Source organism: Cavia porcellus, unplaced genomic scaffold (assembly GCF_034190915.1).
Source record: "Cavia porcellus strain 051 isolate PalLab524CR breed Dunkin Hartley unplaced genomic scaffold, mCavPor4.1 scaffold_12, whole genome shotgun sequence".
Lineage (NCBI taxonomy): Eukaryota > Metazoa > Chordata > Mammalia > Rodentia > Caviidae > Cavia > Cavia porcellus.
Window position 1 is genome coordinate 38,663,856 of NW_026947495.1, and position 24,119 is coordinate 38,687,974.

A 24,119-nucleotide genomic window follows, 5' to 3' on the forward strand; every position below is an offset into this window, starting at 1 on the left:
TACATAGAGCATTTGTATTTCCAGATATATCTGGATTTAAGCATCCTAATAAATAATAATAATAATATCTAAAATTTAAGAGTTTATACCATGTATACATCATAGATTTCACCTCTAATGCATTTCTTCTTTAGCGTGCTGCTACTATGCACTTGATATTGACACAAAGGTGTCAAAATGTGCAAGACACAACTGTGTTACAGTGTTCAACCGTGGCAGCATGTAGACCGAATGACTGCTCAGAGAAAAGATTTAGTTCAGTCACCCAGTGGACCCAGAGGGGCTATCTCAACTGGGAGTGCTGAGCATTAGAGAGACTTCTAGGAACAGTTTGTAATTTTCATTAGACATTTAAAGGAGCTCCTGGTTCACAATGTGTCATGAACTACCACCTGCATACAGGCACTTCCAGTTTTAAAAATACACATGCACATTTCATTTCCTCCTTTCTTGTCCCAGAACTGTTTCAAAATTCTTCAACATAGAGAAAATGCTCAATAATTGTTCAGACGTGCACGTAGATCTTTCATGTCTGTGGTATCTGGAAAAGATGTGACACGATACAAACCTGATTATTTATGAAGCTTTTAAAATATGACTTCTATTCATTTCTTAGTTAGGGCGGCTCTATGAAGCCGCCCGTGAAGCACTGCAGCTGTCCCACAAGCCCACTCCAAGCATCCCGGACCTGGCTCCTGCAGCTCAGTCGGACTACAAGTCCCGGGATGCCCGCGCTCACTGCCGGGCGGGGCGGGCGGATCTCCGAGGTGATGTCATCCTCTTGGGGCGGGGCCGGACCGAGGGGGCGGGCCGAGGGGCGGGGCGAGGGCGGTGGAGCTTGCTGGTGCTGATGCAGGATGGCTGGGCGCGCAGGAGCCCGGGAGGTCTGAGCCGGGCGAGGCTCGCTCCCTGCACATCGCTTCGCCTGCCCGTCGTGTGGTTGCCGGCAGGTGGATCGAGGGCGCAGGGCCGGGCCAGGGCAGGAGGTCTGCGGTTGGCGGGGCCCGGGGCTGGCAGGCCGCCCACCTTCCCGGTCTCGGAGCGGCGATGACCTGCTGAGGCGCTCGTGGGAGGCGGCAGGAGGCGGCCTAGCCGCGGGCGGTGAGGTTCGCGGCCTCCTCCCTCGTCGTGCCCAGCCCCGGCCCCGGCCCCGACCCGTCCCTGCGCCCCCTCCAGCAGCCGGCCGCGATGGCGGATCCAGCCGAATGCAGCATCAAAGTGATGTGCAGGTTCCGGCCCCTCAACGAGGCGGAGATCCTCCGCGGGGACAAATTCATCCCCAAATTCAAAGGCGACGAGACCGTGGTGATCGGGGTAAGTGGCCGGCGCGCATGGCCTCTCTCGCGCTTCGCCCGACGCCCCAGACGGGCGGAGGTATCGGGGCAGCCTCCTCTGTCGGCCCAGGACCCCCCTCGCCCCTGTGAACATGCCAGGGGCCCCTCACGCCTCACCCGTGGTCCTTAAGCCGTGGGCAAGCGAGCTGCTGGAGGGGCCGCTGGGGACAGTGGGGCGGGCCCCGGGGTGCGGGTGGGCTGGGGGCGAGGAAGGGCTCAGATCCGCCATTGTTCGCGGGTGGGGGCCCGGGAGGGCCTATTGTTCCCACACTCGCCACCAGGTGGGTAGTGTGTTCGGGTTACACGCAAGTCTGGGTGCCCAGGCCCCCTTTAAAAGTGCAAGCTCGAAACTCATAAACGCCTGCAGGCATCAGTTCGATTTGTCGAGCATTTTTGTTTTTTATTCTCACAACCTTAGCAAAAGAAAAAAAAAAAAAATGGGAAAAAAAAGCGTAGGAACATATCCTAGCTCGGGCTTGGACCTCCTGTGCCCAGACGCAGCACCCTGCGATGTTTCACCTTGCTCCGCGCGCGCGGAAGGTGGAGAGGGAAAGGGAATACTGGTGGTCTTGGTGAGCTCGGGAGGCTTGGTGTGACTATTTCAGCTTCTTGTCACCCCAGGGTGCCCTGGATGTGTGCCCTCCTTACACGAACGACCCCAGCCCCCACCCCCGACACCTGGCGCGGGAGATTGTGGAATATGCTTATTGCTGGGTGGAAAGGAGGCTGTGCCTAGATCTGTGCGGTGGGGGAGCCCCGAGAGCAGCCACATAATCCCTCGGTGCCCACAACAGAAGTTCCTCTTTGTGACCTGGGCCCCCTCCCTCCTGATCACCCTAACCCACCTTTTTTCCCTTCCCCCAACTGATTTCTCTCTGCAGCCCAGGGGGTGGGGAAGGATTTTTAGCTCTTAAAGGGGTATGTCAGATTAAATACATCAGGCCTGCCCCCTCCCCCTCCTTGACCATCCGCTGCTGTGTGGCTGACTGTGCCCCCTTTGTATGTGAGCCGTGTGGGGAGGGAGCAAGTTAATGCGAACCTCCCAGTCCCCGCTGACGCGTTCCTGGCAACCCGCTCCAGGGTGCTGATGCAGCCTTCCCGTCCCCAGCATTGATTAAGTGATGTCATCCTGATCACTGAGCATGCTCCAACTAACCCCCTCCCCCTTTTCCCCCGGTGACTGGTGTATTTAGGTCAAGTGATTGACAGGTGACAGTTTTCCTAGGGTGTCAGAGGAGAGCAACTGGCCTTTCTCAAGCGCCAAAGAGCCTGACTTTCTGGGCCCTTGTGGTCCTCTGCTTTTTAACCAAGGTTATTTGCTGCAGTCCCAAGTCCTGGCTATACCCGCTGGCAAGTACTCCACGCTGGAAGAACCCAACAAGGCTGTGGCCTCGGGGAATTTATCCTGTACCCGTTTAAACAGGGACTTCCCCCGAGACTGTTCTTTTCCTTCCTATTGTCAGGAAACCCTGACCTCCATCCTATGTGAATGGCATTTATCTAAGACCTGACCTAGGAAGGCAGGAAAGAGGGATGTTTTCTGTGCTTAGTTTTAACTTGCGAGAAGCTGTGCACTGCCATTACTGACTAGGAGGGAATTTCTATAGTTAGGATTATAGATGGCTTAGTGACAAATCCGTGGGCAGTACGCAGAGCAACCACTGGCTTGCTGGGGTTAGGACTCTCAGCCAGAATCTGGCTACAGACTGATTTGCTGTTTCCTGACCCACAGCTCACAGAGTGCAAGTTACTGGGGACATGTAACAAAACTGACTTGTAACAAAATTTTAACAAAAATTTGGGCAGCATCAGAACATATTTTGATGACCTTGTTTTTCCCTCCCAAAGATTTTTTAAAGAGTCTGAAGTTCTTTCCCAATCCATCCTCCTGCTTCTTTTTTCCTTCTCTTTCCCTCCCTCCTTTCTCACTGTCTATCAGGACGGATGAAGTGAGAAATAAATCATCCCTGATCCATGGGTAGAGGATTTTTAGCATTAATATATTTCCTTGTTTAATATTATGATATTACTAAGGGAATATTTGGATTTTCTACCTGAGTATAGTATACATTGATTGACTAAATAAAATGAACACATACATAAGTGAGAAATTTAAACAAAAAATTATGACTGTGAGTACACTTGTTGCTTTTTAAATTGTAAAGTGATATTTGCTTAGCCTTTAACATAATGAATAGTTTTCTTTTTTAAGGTAAACTTCTTATTAAATAAGGTATTCGAATAGAAAAGTGTTATCATGAATTGTGTAACCTAATGATTTTTCGTAAGGTAAATGTTCCTTATAACAGCTTTACAGACTAACACGCAGACATTTTCAGGATTCCAGAGGTCTCCCTAGTTTCTTTCAGTTCTTAATTCTTTTTGCATCAGGGTAAATACTCTTCTGATTCTTGATGCATGCTCTCTTTTTAAAGTTTATATAGATAAAAGAGTATTGTATGTTTTTTGTATGTGACTAAGGTTGTGCTCATCAAATTTATCCTCATTCTATAGTATTTCATGATATGAATATTCCACAATGTATTTATTTGTTTATTTGAGACAGGGTCTTGTTATTCAGTTCAGGCTGGCCTTGGGCTCACTTTGTAGCCTGGGCTGGTCTCCACCTTGCAGACAATTCTCCTGCCTCAGCCTCCCACAGCCTCCCACGGACTGAGATTGTAGGAGTGTGCCACTCCATAACTTATTTATACAGCAACTGTTAATAGACAATTAGTTTTCACTTTGGGGCTAGTTTGAACATTATTTTGTATTAGTGAATTAGGGCACAGAACAGAAGATTGTCAGATACTAAATGGTGTTGAGACTTGGTTTGGCTGGTGTTAGAATCTTTCCTGTTCTTAATTAATAATGTGGATCTAAATACAGCTCTGCAGCCTGTATTATGCCTATGCACTGAGTAGAAAGGTGCCAAGGCAATTCAGTTGGAACCAGCCCACATGGCTCAGTCATAGACAGAAACTGCCCCAGCTAGACTCAGCCTTCAGGGACACAGCTGGGTGGGAATTGTCAAAGAATCCAGAACGATCCAGAAGTGTAATGACTTTCAGTTTCAGCAGAATCCACATCCAGAATCCCAGAAGTTATTTATTATTTTTATTTATTTATTTTTTATTAGTGGCTGTTTACAATTTATACATTTTCCAGTCATCTTGGGGAGTGGTTATATTTACATATTACAGCTTTTTAAAAAAATCCCCTTTCCTCCCCAGAAATCATTTTTAAAACCGAATCCCCTTTTTTCCTTTAAAATCCTTTTCAAGTCTTATGAAGCTGTCTACCAAGAGAGGTTTTGCAGGTAGAATTTTTAGATATTTGTTTTAAGAAAATGTCCCATCTCGGAGGAATCATCTCTACGGTTCCTGCATTATTTTTCAGCTCCCATGTAAAGCTCTTTTCCTCTCATCTTCTTAGCTAGAAACAATCTCTCCCTATTTTGAGTGACTGAAATAATTGTTTTGCATATAACTTATAATTTTTAGATTATTACTAGTCTCGATCATATGTTTAGTGACATTGTAAGGCACATGTAGTGACAAGAACCATCCATGTTTCGCTTTGTTTATACTTCCCAGGGCCCTTAGCACCTAAATGTTTATTCATCTCTTTGTTGGTTCTGGAAATCTTTACTTGGCGTATTTAACTTATTTTTTAGTCATCTTCCTTTTCCCTGGGATAAAATACCTGACGCCCACAACCTAAAAGAGAAGTGATTTATTTTGGTTTACAGTTGCAGATGTTTTAGTCCATGGTCCACAGGCTAAAATACAGACATGGCATGGTGAAAAGATCTGGCTTGGAGGAAAGCTACTCATATAAGGGCGTCTTGGAAGCAGATCGAGCCAAGGGAGGAAGGGGGTGGGGAGGGAGGCAGCCTTCCAGGCCATGCTCCCAGTGACCCACCTCTTACCAGGTTCTGCCTCCTAACAAGAAGTCAGTTATATTGCCACTGTGATCCAGTCACCTTTCCAAAGCCCAGCCTCTGAACACATGAGTCTTTTGCAGGACATTCTACATCTAAACCATAAAACTCATTTTATAGACTTTTGGTTGATTGTAGGCCAAGAGGAATAGTTTAAAAAACATTTTTTTAAAAAAGAGAAGCACTATTCCTCTAAGTAGGACTGATTAAAAAAACATATACTAAAAATGCTATAAGAAAATTGGGAAAGAGCTGAATTCAGCGTTGATAAAAATTAGAGCTACTGACACTGATGGTGAGCTAGAAGTGGAGGGCAGGGTGCAAGTGATTAGAAAGGGGTGCCATCTTGCAACACATTGATTCTTTTTTTTTTTTTTTTTTTTTTTTGTCTTTTTCATTTTTATCGGTACCGGGGATCGAACTCACGACCGCCTCCTTGCAAAGCAGGTGCTTATGCTGCTGAGCTAAATCCCCAGGCCCAACACATTGATTCTTTAGAGAAAAATATTGGATTTATTGCATTTCTCAGAGGAGACTGTCATTAACTGCTAAAAATCCTGGTGAATCATCAGTTCTGTTGAGCTCTGCCTTTTAGTTAGAAGCAACAGTATTGACAGAAGATCTCTGATTTGGGTGGTTTCCAGTAGTTCTTTGACATAGTTTCCCACTTCAGTTTCCAATAACTGGGTTATTCCATGTTTGCCAGCCGGAGAGCACATTTTTTGTCTGAAGATGGGTGGTTTCCTCCTAAGGTACTGTAGGCTCTAACCTATTTGAATGTCACAGCAAAATGTCACCCACAAGCTCTGTGCCAGCCAGTGGCAAGGACAGTGGCTTTGGTCATCTGAAAGCTTAGATTAACTCTTGCTGTGGATGGATTTGGAAAGGAGTAGCTGGGACAGAGACCAAATCCAGGCCTGAGTTAGCAGTTTGGAGATTAAGGTCTGAATTCCATGTGCGAAGTCCCTTTTACCATGTAATATTAAGCATGCAGATTTTGGGGACAGCAGGTCTTCGGGCCATTATTTTCCCCACTTGTTTATAGTTTTGCCTTTTCCAGTTTATCATAAAATGAAATCATATATTGAGTATCTTTTAAAGTCTGGGTTTTGGATTCTTTACACAATAATACTTTCAGATTTACTTATGTTGTCTGGGTTAATACGTCATTTATTTCCAAGTAGTTTTCCAATGCATGGATATACCACATGTTGCCTATTTTCCTGTTCAGGGACATTTGAGTTGTTGCTAGATTGGAGTGAATATGAATAAAGTTGCTTTAAACTTTTGCATACAGATTTTGTGAGTATGAAGTGTTTTTTTTTTTGTCTTGGGTAAATGCCCAAAAGTGGAATTGCTACATCATATGTAACTATATGTTTAACTCTATAAGAAACTGCCAAACTGTTTTCCAAAGTGGTTGTACTGCTTTGCATTCTCATCTAAAAGCAGTAACATTTTAAGCTGGTTTTTAAACAGTTTAGTCAATTACTTTGTTTAAGTGCATTTTAATCTAGTAGTGTCTAGATATATCACTTTATTTCTCCATCCCCTAAATTTAGAGATGTTTATATCCCCTAAAAATGGCTCAGTGGTCTCCTGTAAGTATATCCTCAAATTTTGGAATGAACCAACCCAGTGGAATAGCTACAGTTTGGCACCTGTCACTGGAGACCACTCACTGGTCAGGGTGAGCACTCATTTGATGCTACAAAAGGAAGGGATAGCTAGAGACAGCTGGAAGAGGCAACCAGAAGAGTATGGATTTCTCAAGTTGCTTAGCTTTTCTGAGCCTCAGTTTTGTTTTTGTTATAATTTAAGTGGAGATAATTATTTATCTCACAAGGTTGTTAGAATGAAATAAATAAAGTGGTCACACAGTGCCTGGTACAGAGAAAAATGCTCAATCAGTGTTAATTATCTCTCTTGTTTTTTGTTTCTCTTGTAGTTTTCCTGGTTCCCAAAATTAGCTTTGCTCTTTCAAATTGCTGCCCTACTTTGGCTTTCCCTTGAAAACCCTTCTTGAATCCCCATTGCACCAGGCATGTATTTATTTCTTGCTCCTGCTGGAATTAGCCATTCTTTTCATCTTATCTGTGGCATTGAAATCAAGACTCATGTTCCATTTAGTTGTTGATGACATCCTCTGAAATGAGTGTGTGTGTGTGTGTGTGTGTGTGTGTGTGTGTGTGTGAATGTGTGTGTGTGGTCCTCCAGATAAATTATAGGCTGGAGGGGGGAAGAACTTCTTAAAAAAGTTTTTGTCTCTTTCACTGTATGTGGTCATATAGTTACTTAGTAAATATATCTTCACCAAAGGTTCTTCTTCTTTCCTGCCTAGCATCAAGTCACCATAAATACTAATTTCTGCATTTCCTTAAATACTTGGATATCATTTGAGTTTTTTCTCTACATCCACTTGTATGTGTCTGGCCCAGCTCTCCAATTTGATGATCATATTTTCCATTCTCAGCTCATCTTCTCTGTTTAAAGTTAGATCCTCTCCCCTACCTCTCCCCTGCCTCAGATTCCCACCTGTGTCTCCTTATTAAAAAAGCAAAACAAAAGTACCTATTCCCTAATGGTTTCTCTTGAGTTAAAAAAAAATTGCTTCTTGATGGATCCAATTTCATCTTGTTTTTCCCAGATTTTTTCATAGTCTTTTTCCTTTGTGACTGAGAAAGTTCTCCCCTTAACCTACTTGCCGCATATTAAGCACAATCCTTTTGAGTTGTGACTTTGAGGTTATTTGTAAATATCATAGAGACCTTGGGGAGGAACAGTGTGAGATTCATTAGGGCATCTCCCCGTCACCAGAAAATGGGAGTGAGTCAGCCTGTGATGAACTCCCAGTTCTGCTGCTTCTCAGCTCTGTTAACTTGGGAAAATTGCTAACCTCTGCTAAGTTCTACTTTCTCACCTGTAACTTAGGGACCAAAATAGTTCCCGTGTCACGTATTGTGTTGAAATAGCTTGTGAACATAGAGTGCTGGGCACAGGAGCTAAGCCAAGGCAGACATTCAGAACCCTTGCATTGTTACAATGCCTGTCAGTAGCTCCTGCTTGCACTGTGATCATATGGACCCACTTGGAGAACATTCACACTCTTCAGTTTCCCTGGTGCCCTAGACTCCAGACGTTCCTGGGGTCACTTTGAGGCCCTCCATATTTTGGGTGCACCCACTTCCCTTGCCTTACCTCGTGTTCCTGTTTCCCTTAAAGGCGAGGCTGCTCAGGGCTGCCCTGGGCCCTTGGTTGCTCACACTGTCCTCCAATGCCTGAGATGGTGGCCGCAATGGCCCTCTGCACGGCAAGCATGCATTGGTCTGCAAAGTCTGACCAGCTGCTTCCTCCCACTCCTGCCAGTGTGGTGGAGTTAACCCTTTCCCTGCACTTTCCCAGTTGTGCACTTCATTTCTTTGGGTAAATGTGTCCTTTTCTCTAGTGAGGCTGCAAACCCCTTGAGGGCAGGAAATTGTATCTCATTCATTCCACCTCTAGGGACCAAAGCAGTGTCTGGAACACAGTATTTGCTCATCAGTACATGTCTTGGGAAAGAAATGGAGAGCAGTGACCCACTGTCTGTCAGAGCCTGGGGTTGTTTGCTTGAATTGTCACCTTGACTTCCATCCAGTTGTGGCAACTTGTCTTTCCTTCTTAGGCATCTTCACTGTTTTATTGTTATTGTCTTGAAAGAATAGCTTTTTGGGGGCATCTTAATATATTGCATGCTCATTAAAAAAAAAAAATTCCAGACCATGCAGAAAATTTTGGAGAGGGTAAAAAGTACTTAATAGTACTAATCAGAAAACACCACTGCTAACATTTTATTATGTATGTCAGTTCTTTTCTATTCTTACCCACACCTTGTTTTAAAACAAAAATATTACTTTATAAGAGCTGTTTAGAAACATGTTTTACTGAATAGTATATACTACAGACATCAACGTTTTTAAAGGGTGCTTACAATTTCTTTACATGTCTAATCAATACTTCTATGTCTTATTGATGGCATTTGAGTTTTCTATTTCTTTATATTATAAACATGTCCCCTCTTTGTGCATTTACCCAATTATTTTGTGAACTACATTCTTAGAATTGGGATTGCTGTGTGGAAGGTTATATAGATGATTTTAAGGCATCCAGTTTTGAGAGGAAGCAATTTACAGATGGGGAATTGTTTTATAGGCTCACTTCATTGCTCACCCCATGAAACTGCTGCCAGTTTGTCTCATAAGGCATCCATGTCTGAGCTAAATTAAATTCTTACCAAGAGTGTGTGCTACGTCATGCACTGTTAACCTCCAGATCCAAAACACAGCAATACCTGCAGACTTTTAATGTAAACCGTGGGATTTTATAAGCTGTCTCTTGTCAGTTTCAATATCCCAAAGGATGTTGTTTCTTGGTGGTGATCAAAAGCTAAATCTCTCTCTCTCTTGAGGCAGATAGATAGAGACCAAGACTGTAGTTTCAGAGAATAGGGTGGATGCAACCTTTCTTCTTGGTGCTGACACCGACTGTCCTGTGATGCCTGTGATGCCATCTAGGCAGTGGGGAGCCCAGGAAGGGCAAAACAGCCCTCCCAGAATGGTGAGAGAGACAGAGAGAGAGAGAGAGAGAGAGAGAGAGAGAGAGAGAGAGAGAGAAAGAAAGAGAGAGAGAGAGAGAGAGAGAGAGAGAGAGAGAGAGAGAGGCAGGATGGGGGAGGCTTTTTTCCTTCCTCCCTGATTACTAGGGACTCTTAAAACAACAGACAATTTCGAATGTACCCAAAGGAATGAAGAATAACAAGATGTATCCACATGTACCCATCATCGACCAGTCATAAGACCCTCAGCAAATGTCCATTTTCCCAATACTTTCCTAACCCTTCCCTCTGATTTGCTACGTTGCTTTATTGTAAAATCTCACATCATTTGATTCTCAAACTTTAGTGTGAATTTCTAAAAGACCAGGACTGTGTTTTTGACAGAACCGCAAAATATTATCACAAGTAAAGCATTAACAATTTGTCCTTACTGACAAGCCCTCACTGCCTCAAAAATTTCTTCCTGCAATTGGTTTGCTCAAATTCGAACTTCCATTACAAATAGATTTCCAGTGAGGAGAAAGAAGTGATGGCACACATTTACCTAGGTACTACCTGGGGAGGCACTGCTGTGATGGACTTGTCCAGTGTCCAGCTGCTTTTCAGTTCAAACATCTGTTACAAACAGGCCTGGTCAAGATTCCCAGCCTGGCTCCCTCAGCAGCCATCATGTCCCAGTTACCCTTTTCAGTGAGCCAGCGAGTGACCGAGTTGTGGTAGCACCCAGAAGATTGTTGAAAGAACCTCAAGATTGTGGCTCTTCCTTGTTGAGCCTTCTTTTTGCCTGTAGTCAGCTTGGGTAAATGAGTAGGGGAACAGGCAGTGGTATTTTATTTGTTCCCAATCTCGTCCTCACTAACATTAGATTGGTACCAGCTACATTTGGAGTGATTCTTTCAGATATGTCTAGATGATTTTCATGTTTATCTTTTCAGTAAGTGAATATCTATCCTTGATGTAAACTTGATGTATCCTGATGTAAAATTGATGTAAATATTGGACAAATACATTTTTGGGGCTGAGGGGAAAATATGTATGTGAGAACAGCATTCAGCTTGTCCAGTACTTTAAGGAAAATATTTGGAGTTTTCTTTTTTATGTTTCTTGTTAATTTTCTTATTTAAAAAAACCTTTGAAGGGAGGTTGCATATGGGAAACAGTGCAGATGAAAACTAAATCCCCAAATTTGTGTTTTAAAAATGCTTTCTATGGTAAGGTTTTAAGAGCTGTGGATCAATAATATTATTTTAGAAGCATTTAACTTGAAGATCTTGGTCACATAGCTTGGCACTGACAAATCTCAGGAACTTTTCTTTTCCCAAGCTCTCATGTAGAGTGATCTCTCCCCTTTTTAGGTGTTCTCTTGCCTCTGGTGGAAACATAACAGCAGTTGGCTTCAATTCTCTGAGGAGACTGTGTCATAGTTTTTCTCCGAAATGACCTGTCTGGCATCTCACTCCTCAGAGGTTAGTGATTTTCACCTGGGAACATGGCTAAATAACAGCTCCATCTGACATCAGAAACTTAGGTAGTTGTGGGGGAAGGGACTTCTGTTTCTTTTTCATAGCTGCCTCCTGCTCCACTGGGAGGGACAGATACCTGTTTGGTTAGTAAGGATCCAGATGGGGCTATGAGGACTTCATGTATCTGGCATCTGTGTTCAGTTCATTCTGCAAGGTCTGGCTTCCTGGGCTAGCCTGTGAGGGCTGTTCTCCTCTCCTCTATTTTTTTGCCTGAGTGAATCAGTTAGGCTAGGTCCACAGTCTGAGGTCCACTTGAGTTGGTATCAAGTGTAGAAGGTGCTGTGCTGTCGGATGGGGTGGGGAGGTGAGTGTTTTAATTACTTTTTCATTGGTGGGACACAATACCTGAAACTCACAAGTTAAATTAGAAAAGGCTTATTTTAGCTCACATTTTGTAGAGGTTTTGGTCCATAGTCAGCTGGCTCCAAGGCAAGGTAGCATAGAAGAGGAGCATCATACAAGAGAAACAGTCCATGGTGTGGCAGGCAGGAAGCAGTAAAGCAGCGAGTCTTCCTTTCCCTTTTTATTCCATTCAGGGTACAAATTATTGATTGATGTCACCCACACACAGGGTGGGCCTTCCCATTATCCACACTCAGAATTATGTTAAACAGAACACTGGACTAATCCAGTTATCACATCTATAATCTAATATCACACACCCATGATCCAGCCATTTCCCAGGAGCCCCACTATGAGCACATCAGTCTTTGGTGTGGAGCACGGTGACATCTAAATATAAGCCATAACAGCAAGGCAATGGATGTGCAGGAACTCTACGTTGGTGGTGCTTGGACACCTGTAGAACAAACTCACCCATTCAGTAGGTGGGCACAGAGCAAAGTGGGTTGTTAGAGGAGGCTTTCATTCCTGGATCCCTGCACTGATGTCATCATAGTACCATTCAATTCTTCTAACTACTACTCGTTTATTTATATATGTGAAAAATAAACTTTAAAAGGGAAATGTTTAGCTGTTAGGTAATAATTATGGGATTGAACAACACAACCTATTAATTATCTGTTCAAGTAAGTGAGGAAAAGCACCCAAAGTACTCTGTTGTTCAGTAACAACACTTATTTGGTCATGTGTTTGTCAAATTATCCTTAGTAAAAATTATCTGTAGTAAGTGTGGCTCTTGATAAAGACTGCTTGAGGGTCTTTTTCTGATCTATCCATGCATCTAAAAGAGCTCGTAAAAGGGAAATACACATTGATTTTTTTTTTACTTTTGTGGTTTTTCTAAAAACAAATCAAAAGTGGTATCATATAGATTAATGGAAAACTTGAAATTAAGATGGATATATTTTAATATGAAATATTAATATGAAATTTAATATGAAAAATAGAGTAGAAATATAGATTAATGGAAAACTTGAAGTTAAAATTACTACAAAAATATTTCCTTTTATAAAGGGATATTTTATGCTTCCTTCTGACTGGTCCAAACAGGTGGCCGTTAATCATATTTGTCTGTTGAATATTTGCAATGTGATAGTCCAAATAGGATGCTCTGTAGATATAAAATACACCTCAGATTTTGAAGACTTAGTACTACAATAAAAGGAATAGCTCATAAATACTTTTAATATTCATTATATATTGAAATGGTAATATTTTGGATATTCTGAATTAAACAATATTCATAAAATGAATTTTACTACCTTTTACTCCCCTCCCCACCACCTTTTACTTTTTAAAAAGTGTGGCTACTAGAAAATTTAAGATCGCATATATAGCTTATATATGTGGCTGCCTTTGTGTTTCTCTTGGACAGTACTGCCCTAACATTTAGATGCAGTTTTCTGATTTTGCATTTATTAACTTCAGTTTCATTTCTGTATATTGGGGCCTACTGTGTGCTAAGCTCAGGACTCAGTGTTGTAGATTTACTGTGATAGATAAGAGGAGAGCCATGCCATCAATATGAAGGAAGGCAAATTTTTAAAAAATTCTGTCCAAAGAGAAGTGGAAGTAAAGCCTCACTGGAGTCAGAGAAAGCAGACCAGTCCTGACCTGGGAGATTTGGTCCTTAACCTGGACGCAGGAGTAGAAATCTGCTTTGCAAATGTAAAATTTACTCCAGTTACTTTGCAATTCCGCATAGCTGCTTTACATATTTCAGTTCGCAGAGAAGAGACTGAGGAGAGTTGTGGCCTGGGCTGTGGCCTGGTCCTGCCCTTTTCTCATCCTGCCCTTCCTTCCCAGCAAGTGTTGAGACACAGAGGTTACCGCTGAGAACCCCGGAGGATCAGCCCAACCGCCCCAACGCCCTGTAATTAACACAAGCTCTTTGCCACAGGGTTTGTGATGTGCTCCTAATGCATGACTTTGAGCACACCAAAAGGTGACACGAGTGCGTCCTTTCTGACAAATGCCATGATGCTGCCAGCTGCCTGGATCTCCTGGGGATCCCCATCTTGGCTGGGGACGCCAGGCCCTCTGGCTCGCCCCTGCTCAGTGCCTGCAAGGCTCCTCTGTGTCGCCTCCCTGGGAGGGCTGTTTTCAATTTCCAGGCAAGAAGCGCCGCAGTGATTGCAAATCTGCCACTTACCTTCTGTCACCATTCTGTCGCTAGCTAGTGCCGGAATGATGAAGCCTGTTGTCCTGAAATGCATTTCTCATCGAATGAGCCCCTCCCCAAAGTCCCATAGGAGGCCCAGGGTGGAGGTATGAGGGGCCTGTCGAATCTGGGTTGTAGGAGTGGACCGAGGAGCCTTTGTTGCTCACAGGTGCCTCCTCTTTGTTCTAGTCTCTGTGGAAGAGGTTGCTTTGCAGGAGAAGGAAGGCCGGGAGCTCTTTAGAGAATAGATTTGATTCTGTGCTGAAAAATCTCTGCCCTACCCCCACTCCAGACCTTGTTTGTTTGGCAGAGAATGGATTTTTCTTCTTTAGTAAGTGGTAAAAACTGCTGTGAAGGTAACATGTAAGCACAACATCAACAGAAGCACCCTTACCTAACCAGGTGGCACCATCCATTTTATCTTTTATCCCCTCTCTCTTGGTTGGTGCTGTTTTAAAAATTATATATCTTATCATGTATATACTGACTTGCCTTTTCCTTTCTTTTTACCTAAATTTACTCCATGAGTGGTTTCCATGTTGTGTGATATCTTCACAGTTCTATATTTCAGTGACCACTTGAAGGTCCACTGGGCTGCTACATGGTACATCTTGGCTGACTCACCTCCCTGTTGTTGGCTGAACATTTGGATCTCCAGCTTTGCCTTACACTAGGTGATGTTTAGGGAACATCTGCATGCACAGAGCTGTTTTCTTCTATGAGTTATTGCTAGAGGATAATTTCTCCAGAAGCAGATTTACTGGGCCCACCCAGTGCTGTGAACATTTCAGTGTGATCCAAGTACGGTATATATTATCCTTTTGTTTTCCATAAATTCCTAAATTCCTATAACTTTCAGGCCCCTATAAGTGCACCATTTAGCAGTGAATCCAATTTTGAAATAAAGCAGATTAATCAAAAGGTGATTTGTAGGTCAGGGATCTGGAATTTATGAACTGTGGAGTTTTTTTTCCTGGCTTTTCCTCTAATTTTTATCGATTTTAAATGAATGATATAACTAGTTAATAACTGATTTAATTTGAAACAATCCTATTAATGGACACTCCTAAGATCAGGTTAATCTTGAGGAGTCTCAACTGCTTGGAGAAAGGAAGGTCTTAGACCCTTCCTGTACCCGTGTATAACATCCATCGATTGGCTAGGGAACTGATTGGAAGTGGTGATTTACACTTGTGACTAACTCAGGGCTCTTAACACATGGTTCTCAGATATAATAGGCTCTGCTGTTGCATTGGATGAGCTTTATTAGACCTGTAGCCTAACAGTAGTGCTCCAGGATTACATTTTGTTAGCTGACCTGGGGCTATGCTGGACCGTTCTGTCTTTTTGGAGAGATGGCAGCTCCGCACAAAAGGCATTGCTTCATGCCATGCTGGTCATGTGTACTCCAGAGCCCAGTCCTCTTGGGTTCTGGAAGAACTCATCTGTGGTGTGTAGCATCCAGTGAATGTCATGAATATTTGCTTTTCAAAATTTTTTCACTAGTGGTACACTACAAAACATCCAGTTGTCATCTGTTTCAGCAATTTTGGGCTTCTGACTTAGCATTCAGAGGATCAGTAGATTCATTTAGTCACCATTTTGTGGGGGATGAAGTTGTTTTTGCTACTGGTTAACACACATGTAGATCAGTTTTCAAATAATAATAACAAAGCCAAGAATGCATAACATAAACCATGTTTAGCATAATGTTTTCTTTGATGACACAAGTGTCCTTAGGAGGATTTTGTATTGTAGGTAAGAGCTGCATGATTCAGAATATTGCATATATCACAGGCCCCTCTGTGAGCAACAGCAGCTTCATGCCTGTTGGTCCCTTCTCTCATCTTGAGGTAAGGTAGTAGAAGGAAGTGCTCTAAAATGGCTTAATACTGGCAGAATGTCTTTAGTGCTAAATTTCCTTCCAAAAGACATAATTTAATCTGGAAAGTGAGTGTGGGAGGTTAGAGTGAAAGTGGTTTTCAGCCTGGATACTTAGGAGGACTGTATTCAGAGAAAATTCTCCAACCTTTTTAAGATTAAGGCTTGACTTTTCTTTCACTTCTCCCCTACCTGTCCCCAAAGCAATTGTAGGCATTGATGTGTACAATATAAACCCTGGTGGATACAGTGTCTCCACTGAAAGAACTGCAGACAGTTTACATGTTAGTGCTCTTCTCACAGACATTTCTAGATCATTTAATGAAGAGCAATTTTTTTCTTAATTCCATGAAGTTACATTCTTTCCTGCTTGTTTGGAAGACATTTGATTCTAACAGAGTAGTGACAAGACTTAGGCAACTACACATATTTCTCCATTATTATAATCTTCAGTATAGTGCTATGGGCTAGGTGCTGCTCTTTGCAATCTCCAGATGGGGAAACCGGAGTGCAGGGAGGTTCAGTGACTCGCTCAAGGACACACAAGCATATGTTGTGAGTCTGGGATTCATACTAGGCAGCATGAGTCCGGTATCTTTGCTTGTAACAATTTGCTATGGTGCGCCTGAATTTTGGTTCTTATTAAGAGGTGAGAGTGCTCAGGTGCACAGCAGTTTTGGAAACTTGAAGAGGTGGAGCTTGGCTGAGTGTGGTGAACATGCTTGTAATCCGACCTTGGGAAGCACAGCCCGAACTTCTCAGAAAGATAAAACCAAGCAAATAAATAAGATGGCGGAACTTCATGGGAGGTTTGAAGTCAATGAGGGCTCACTCAAAGGGAATTGTGGCACCCTTGCCTTTTTCTTTTGTGCCTCCTGGCTGGCCATGACATAGTTTTGCCATATGCTGCAGTGCTACCATGGTCTAAAAGCAATGGAGCCAATTGATAATGGTCTGAAGCTACAAAACTGCAAACCAAAATATACCTTTTTTCTTTGTAAAGTGATTATGTCAGGCATTTGTTACAGTTACAAAAAAGCCGACTAGTGTACCTACTATCTTACCACCTTGGCTAGTAGGACAGATGGGTAAATTGATGCAGACACTACACAGCACCCTACACAATGGCAGTACTGTTGACAAGTGACTGAACATGAACAGTACTCAACATTTATCTAGTATGAGATACTTTTTAAGGTAAGGGTAGATTTTGGGAAGTGGTTTCACTTTTCAAAGAATAAAAATTGTGTTGCATTGAATATCCAAAGTCTGTTACTTTCTATTTTAGTATTCAGTTGGCAGAACCAAAAGGAAAAAAATTACAGATTCATTAAATACAGAGAATGATTGCTTTGAAGTAATTTCCCTTTCTACCAAAATGTAGAAGCCACACACAAAATACCCTTCTTTTGATTTTTCACATGCTTGTGTTATGAAGTTATTTTAATTTGAGCTGAAACTCAGCATCATAGAAGAAGAAATATCTTAAGACGCTCTGAATTGAAGACATTAATATACATGAACTACACTTAAAATTCTGTCGATTGTCCTTAGCTCTGAAGGGGAAATGTCTGTAATTTACCTAAATTGCCTTGGAAAGAAAAGATATAAGGAACTTCCTTCCTTCCTTGGGTATCTGTTTCTTGGTCTTTTCTAATAATCAGGCAATAGAGTGATTGAATTATTCCTGTTAACCTTATGGCTATTAATTTCATTTCAAAAAAACATGGGCTAATATTAGCTGACAGTTACATTTCAAACAAATTTATGTATAATACACATAATGAATTAATATTGAGCCACAGAGTATGAGCCTCAAAATTATTTTAGAAGACCAGTGCATTCCTCTTAATGATGGTCAGAGTTCATCCTCGCTTCTTATTCAGGATAATGGAAACAAGTGAGGAGCAGAGGAAGATTAAAGAAAGTGTCAGAGTAATCACAAGCATTCAGTACCTTTCTTTTTTATTTCCTTTCTTTAAATGTCTTCACTTTTTATTTCAAATATAAATATTACATATACGTTTTATGGTGATTTAAAAATATTCAGGAAGATAAAATTTATAAAATAGAAAATTCTCTATTCTCTACTGAATAACTACTGTTAAGTGATTTATCTTTTATAAATTCAGTTCTAAAGCACGATATATAAAACGTATGTATAACAAACGTAAGTTCTGAGATACTCTAATGAATGAGTCCACCACTCACTTCATACTTCACCACTGTTTGACTTACCCTCGGTCCTTTTGTGCCAGAAGCAATCATTCTCCAGATTTGGCTTTTTCATTTTGGTGATGTTCTTCATAGTTTTACTGCAAGCATATTTTTAGGAATAAATAATGTATTGCTTACTTTTATTTTGTCTTGAATCTCTAAAACTTTTATAAAAATACTGTCTATGTTCTGCTGGGACTTCTTTTCTCTTAACACTTTCAGAATAACTATGTCAATCAAGCACAGTGGCAGGTACCTACAATCCCAGCTACTGGGGAGGATGAGGCGGGAGTACAGCAAGTTTGAGGCCAATCTGGGTAACTTAGTAAGACCGTGTCTCCAAAAAGAGGGGCTGGGAGTTCAGCTTGGGGTATGCCACTTTCCCAGGATGCACGAGGCCCTCGGTTTAATTCTAGCACTGGTTAAAAAAAATCTACTTCAAGTTGCTGTGAATTCTGATGGTTTGAAAACATAGTTAAATCAAATGCCGTTTGGGTAGTGTATTACATTAGTTTACTTGGGTTGTCAAAACAGGATACCACAAATTGGATGTCTTATAATAGAAATTAATTTTCTCACAGTTGTGGAAGTGGGAAGTACAAGATGAAGGTGCCAGATGATTTCTGGTGAAGGCCCCTTGGTCATTTATAGAGCTTCTCACTTTGTCTCCGCGTGGTCTCTTCCCTGTGAATGGGGTGGGGCTAATATCCGTGTGTCTTCCTTTTCTTATAGGGATGCATAAATCCTGTTGGATTAGGCCCTACCATTATGGCCTAATTTAACTTTAACTACTCCTCGGAGGGCCCTGGCTTTAAATAGTGTCACACCAGGTTTAGGGCTTCACTGTATGAATTCAGGACAGACACAATTCAGTCTACAACAGATTGCATGTACTTAGTCCATTATAATGCTGCAGGGGGCTCAGAGATGACAAAACTCAGACCTGTCCTCTGGAGATGGGTGGTAGCCCAGGATGTGGTCTCCTGGCATCTTCCTCCTAGCAGGGCCAAGATTCCCTTCCCAAAGTGGCTTGCCTGAGGAATGAAATCCATGCCTGACCGAACCTGCCAGCAAGGCAGTGATGAGGCCTGGTGCAAGTCAGGTCTGCTTGCGCTGACAGGGAGGCCTTTGAACCCTGAGTATGTTGGGCTGTGTCATGAAGTCCAGATGCTTCCGTCACACTGGCCTAGTTAGCTGCATAAAAATACTTGTGTAACGGTTGAGGCCAATTTTATGGACTTCATCCTTTTGAGAGTATCATGACACCAATGTCCTGTCTGTTTTATTCAATGAGAAAAGCGGTTTCCAGACAGATGTTTGGTAGAGAACTGAGAATGCCTTGGAAAAGAGGATAATAGGGAGGTAATTTTCTTCGTATCATTTATTATCTTGTCTTGCTGGAACTGTCTGGGAAAAAAGATAGTAGAAACTGAAGCAGCCAAACTTTAACGGCCATTGAGACTGAGTTACTGTTAATAAAGATTAAGGTTGCAGAATTCTGTTGGAAACAGCTTTCTTACAGCAGCTGCTGTCATTTTTTTTTTTTTAACGATGAAACAATGATTCATTTTACCAAGAAATCCATTTTACATCACAGCTTTCCACACAGAAGCACAGACACACTTATGAAATAAATTTTATGAAACAGTACTTACTACTAATATGTGATATACTCTGATATTTTTTACTGTATCTCATTTAATTTCTTAAAAAGTGCTGGTTATGATCTAACAAATTTGTGAACCAGCACCTGGCAGACATAGTGTTTTTTGGACTTCTGGGAAGTTTATAGCTGCCTTTCAAAAAGTGAATTTCCTAAGGCATATTTGAAGGGCTAAAGATATCAAAATCTTAGTCCTCACTATTTTGTCCTCCTGTTCAATGCTACACACGTGTGCGGCAAGGGGTTTTTGAACCTTAGCTCTGGGGGAGACACTGATGTGCATTAGCAAGTAAGTTTTCCAGAGTGGTGCTGTGTTTGCTAAGAGTGTATAGACTGCAGTTTAAAACTGGCATTTTCAAACTGATCCCTTACTTTGTCCAAAAGTGTTTGCATCCCCCCCTCCCTGATGATGGTGGTGAAATGAATGTCTAATCTTGGTGCTGCATAAGTTGTCAACCCTTTGTCCTGTGTGCTCCAGATATTTGGGGTGAAAGCCAGTGGGCAAAGCTTTGGATTTGAGTCTGTAAAGATGAATGAGACCCTGGTTGCACAGTGTGGCCGCCACCAAATACTGGCTCTGGGCACCTTCTGCGTGCAGATGCTGTGTTGAAGTGCAGCCTCTTTCCTTGCTGTTCCTTACCTCCAGATGTCACTCCAGGCCTCCTAGGCATGGAGGCCTATCAGACATCCAGGGAGTGGAAAATCCTAGATGGAGCAGTTCACTCCAGTCTGAAAAGGCTAACGTTTGTCAGCTCCTCTGTAGTTGAATGGGCAGGCTCACTTTAAATGTTGCCACCAAACCGTTTATTAGACGTGTGAGATTATAGAGCTTTGAACTGAGCATTTTATGAGACACAATTTCCAGGTCTTCTCTGTGGCAGGCAGAATAGTGGTCTCCACACACACCCACTCCTAGCCCCAGAGTCGGAATATGTTGTTAGTACCAGTGAGGACTGAGGCAGCAGAGAAAATTAAGACTGTTGAACAGTTGACCATTAGGAGGGCTCAGTGAGATGTAGGAATCCCTAAGTGGAAAAGAGGGCGGCAGAAGAGTTAGAGACAGTTAGATGGCATCGTGAGAACAACTTGACTAAACTGTCATTCATGCTTTGGAGATGGAAGGGATGATGTGAACTGAGGATGCTGGTGGCTCTTTGAGGTATTAAGGTAGTTCTGCGCCACCTTAATACTAGCCAGTGAACTCAGGTCAGGATTCGGACCTCCAGAACTGTGAGATGATAAATGTGTTGTTTCAAGACACTACATTTATAATTTGTTGTAGCAGTAGTAAGAAATGAATATTTCCTATATTGTACTTCTTTGTATTATGTATATTTTTACAGAGCAAACACACATGTATTTACCAGAAATGAATTCAAGACCAGAAAAGCAATAATATTTTGAAGGGTATAGTTTTGTATAAATAACCAAATAGCTAATGTTTGTTAAGAAATTTTATATGGAATGGAAATGTGATACACAATTTCTGTTTATAAGACAAAAATTGTACTAGGTTTTGCTATATAAAATATTAATTAAATGACATTTTTTCCAGAATTCAGAACTACTATCATATCTTTTGGCAGTGAAACTTTTTTTTTTTTAAGCTTTAGTAACAAAGCATACAAAGCTGTATCTTACTGTTTCTTTAAATTTTATTCATTATTTAGAATTATTTGGTGCCTTATTGTTAAATACACTTGGCAGTTTCAGCTTTTGGATAAACAAAAGTGGAAACCAGGTGGGATAAAGCAAATTAAAGGAATTTATTTTGTTTTCTTAAATGAGAATAGCTTAGATGTGCCTGTTCTTGCATAAGAAAAAAAAACTGAGTAATTGATAGACTCTTAAAAACTGATTCAACATAGTACCTCGCCCAAGTAGTGAGAATTTCTTGCCGTGGAATTCCGTCAGGTTGGATCTGGTACTCTCCCATGTCCTTGTGTGCAGTGCCTGCTTGCTTGGCTGAACGTAGGAAGTCCCCAGACCATTGAGGCAACAGGATGATTTCACATCCCACAGAGAAGATACAGGATAATAATTTTTTACCCTGTACTTTTTCAAGCTCAGCTCAAAGATGAGACAGTTAAGGGTTGTATCTGCCCCAGAATCAGGCTGCTTGGTCAGCTGTATTGAATCATTTTTCTACTTTCAAGTAGCTTGTTTGTTCCTTAGAAAGCTATTTTGCTGATACTGTGATTTTTTCCCCCTCCATTTGCCTTCTGTGCAGCTCATTTTTAGTGTTCCCCCAAGCTGTCTCTATTTTGCCTTCTACTTTTCAGACCTTGAATCAGATGGTTTTCCCGATAATTTATCTCTTGTCACTCATAAGCCCAAACCACTATGGATACTCTTTGTTCGATAACCTGCCTCACCTCACCATTTTGTATTTGAAGCTTACAGTCTTGTGATCTGGTCATGTAGGGAATGCCTTATCTGTGACAGTTTCATGCTAAGCCCAAGAAAGGCCTCTGCTTTTTTTTCCCCAGAAGCTTGGAAATGAACTCTTAAAGGGTTTGTCACCTTTTCCTGTCATCAGACAGCTAACACAAGACCCCCTGGTCTGCCAGCAGATCCCTGTGAGTGGCTCCCACCACAGAAGCACCTGTTTGTCTTCTTACAGGCTTCCTGCCTCCTCTCTGACAGTTGCTGTCATTGTGAAGTAAAGTTTACATTTTCTCACTTCCATAGCAACTGGGGATCAGGGACTCACACTTCTACTTTCTAATTACAAACTGCCTTTGGGAAAAACTTTAACAAATATTTAATTGGTGCTTTCTCAATAGATGCTAGCAATGCACTGGTGACAAAGAAATGGAGCCTGAGGGTATGGATCTCTATGGAAAGAAATTCCTGCAGAGGCTGTCATGATTGAGCTGCAGAGGAAGAACAGGTGTAGGACCACACAGAGGATGCTTGGTCTGGGTGGGGCAGACCCGTGGGGTGAGAACCTCATGGAAGGTTTCTCATACAGGCCTGAAATAGCTTTTGGACAGACTTTAGGTCATTATAAAATGCAAAAATCTCAGGTTAACTTTGGTGAAAGAAATTAAAAGTGGTGGTTGCCAGTATGGAATTGACTGAAAGGGACACAACAAAAACGTATCCTTTTGGGTGGTTGTTACATGAAGGTATATGACAGAATCATCTGAAATACTGTGGATCTAGCACTTATTATATGCAAATTAAAAATAAAACAATACATGAGAACCTTCCATGTATCAAGGTAGTTGCTGTTCAATAATACGCAGATTTTGCTCTGGGATGCTCCCCCCCCCCCAGATACCAAAATCTGTGGATGGTCAGGTACTTTATAGAAAATGAAGTGTTTGCATAATCTACACATATTCTCTCATACATTTTGTGTATGCACAAAGAGTGTTTGCATAATCTACACATATTCTCTCATACATTTTGTGTATGCACAAAGAACTCTGGCAAAATAGGTGCAGAATCATCAGTAGCAGCGGTTAGCAGGTGGCGAATGGCTGGCAGCCGTGGGAATAGAGGGCAGGGATACAGAGAAAATTCTTACATTATCCTTTGTACCTTTTTCAAGATGTCTTTTATACTTTTTGGTAAAAAATTAAATAAAAAGACAAAACACTGAAACAGAGCAAAGGAGGTTTTAAACTAAGATGAAAAGTGGTTTCAGTTATTCTTCCTGAGAGGGATTTACCAGTTAAATGTTTTAAAGCAACTTCATCTTCACAGTGCTCTGGCAGCTAACTGGGCAGAGGAGCTGCCCATGTGCCAGCTGCCCCTCTGCAGCCTCCTGTGGCCACAGTGCCGTGTCCCTTCCTACCTCCTTGTTCCTGGAAAAGCCCCCGGTCAACCTTTGACATTTTGGAGGAAATACCATTTGCCATTCCTTAAGGAATCTGGATGATGGCCTACATGTTTGTAGCTCCTTCCTTTTCTTTTTTTTTTTTTTTTTTTTTTTTTTTTTTATTTAAGAGGAAAAAGAGAAAAACACAAAACAAAACAAAGCAGTGTAAGGTTACATATAATACAGAACTACAAAAAAAAGCATAACAGTAAGAAATCACCTGTTAATAGATTAGATATTATCATCTTGGAAATAGTTGCTCAAATCACAGTATCAAAGAATACAAAGTAGACATTCAAACAGAGAGACTACAAACAGCTGTGTTCAATGATCCAAAAACATTAATATAGTCAGCTATTCAACATCCCTATACACACTTGCTGTTATATCCGTTAGAGCTCTTTTTTCCCCTTCCTCTCTTTTTACAACAAAATTTACACATTTTAGATTTTATTACTCCTTAGTTCTTATTACTTTTTGGGGGGGGGAGAATAAAGTCGAATATGGCAGAACAAAGCTGTCAGTGAAAACCAAGGATAGACTTAGCACATGATGTAGAACAGAGTATACGGTTA

General features: G+C 41.7%; 1 protein-coding gene across 2 annotated transcripts in view; it reads left to right on the forward strand.

The window, feature by feature from the left end:
* Positions 1-813: 813 nt before the first annotated feature.
* Kif5c (kinesin family member 5C) overlaps positions 814-24,119 on the forward strand; it is a 162,924-nt gene continuing 139,618 nt past the window's right edge. The window contains exon 1 of one of the 2 annotated variants that reach the window (XM_005007702.4): positions 814-1,314. In XM_005007702.4, the coding sequence (XP_005007759.1) occupies positions 1,189-1,314 (126 nt within the window). In that variant the 5' untranslated portion in view covers positions 814-1,188. The remainder of the gene's footprint in view (positions 1,315-24,119) is intronic. The other variant, XM_003478704.5, reaches the window with a different exon arrangement.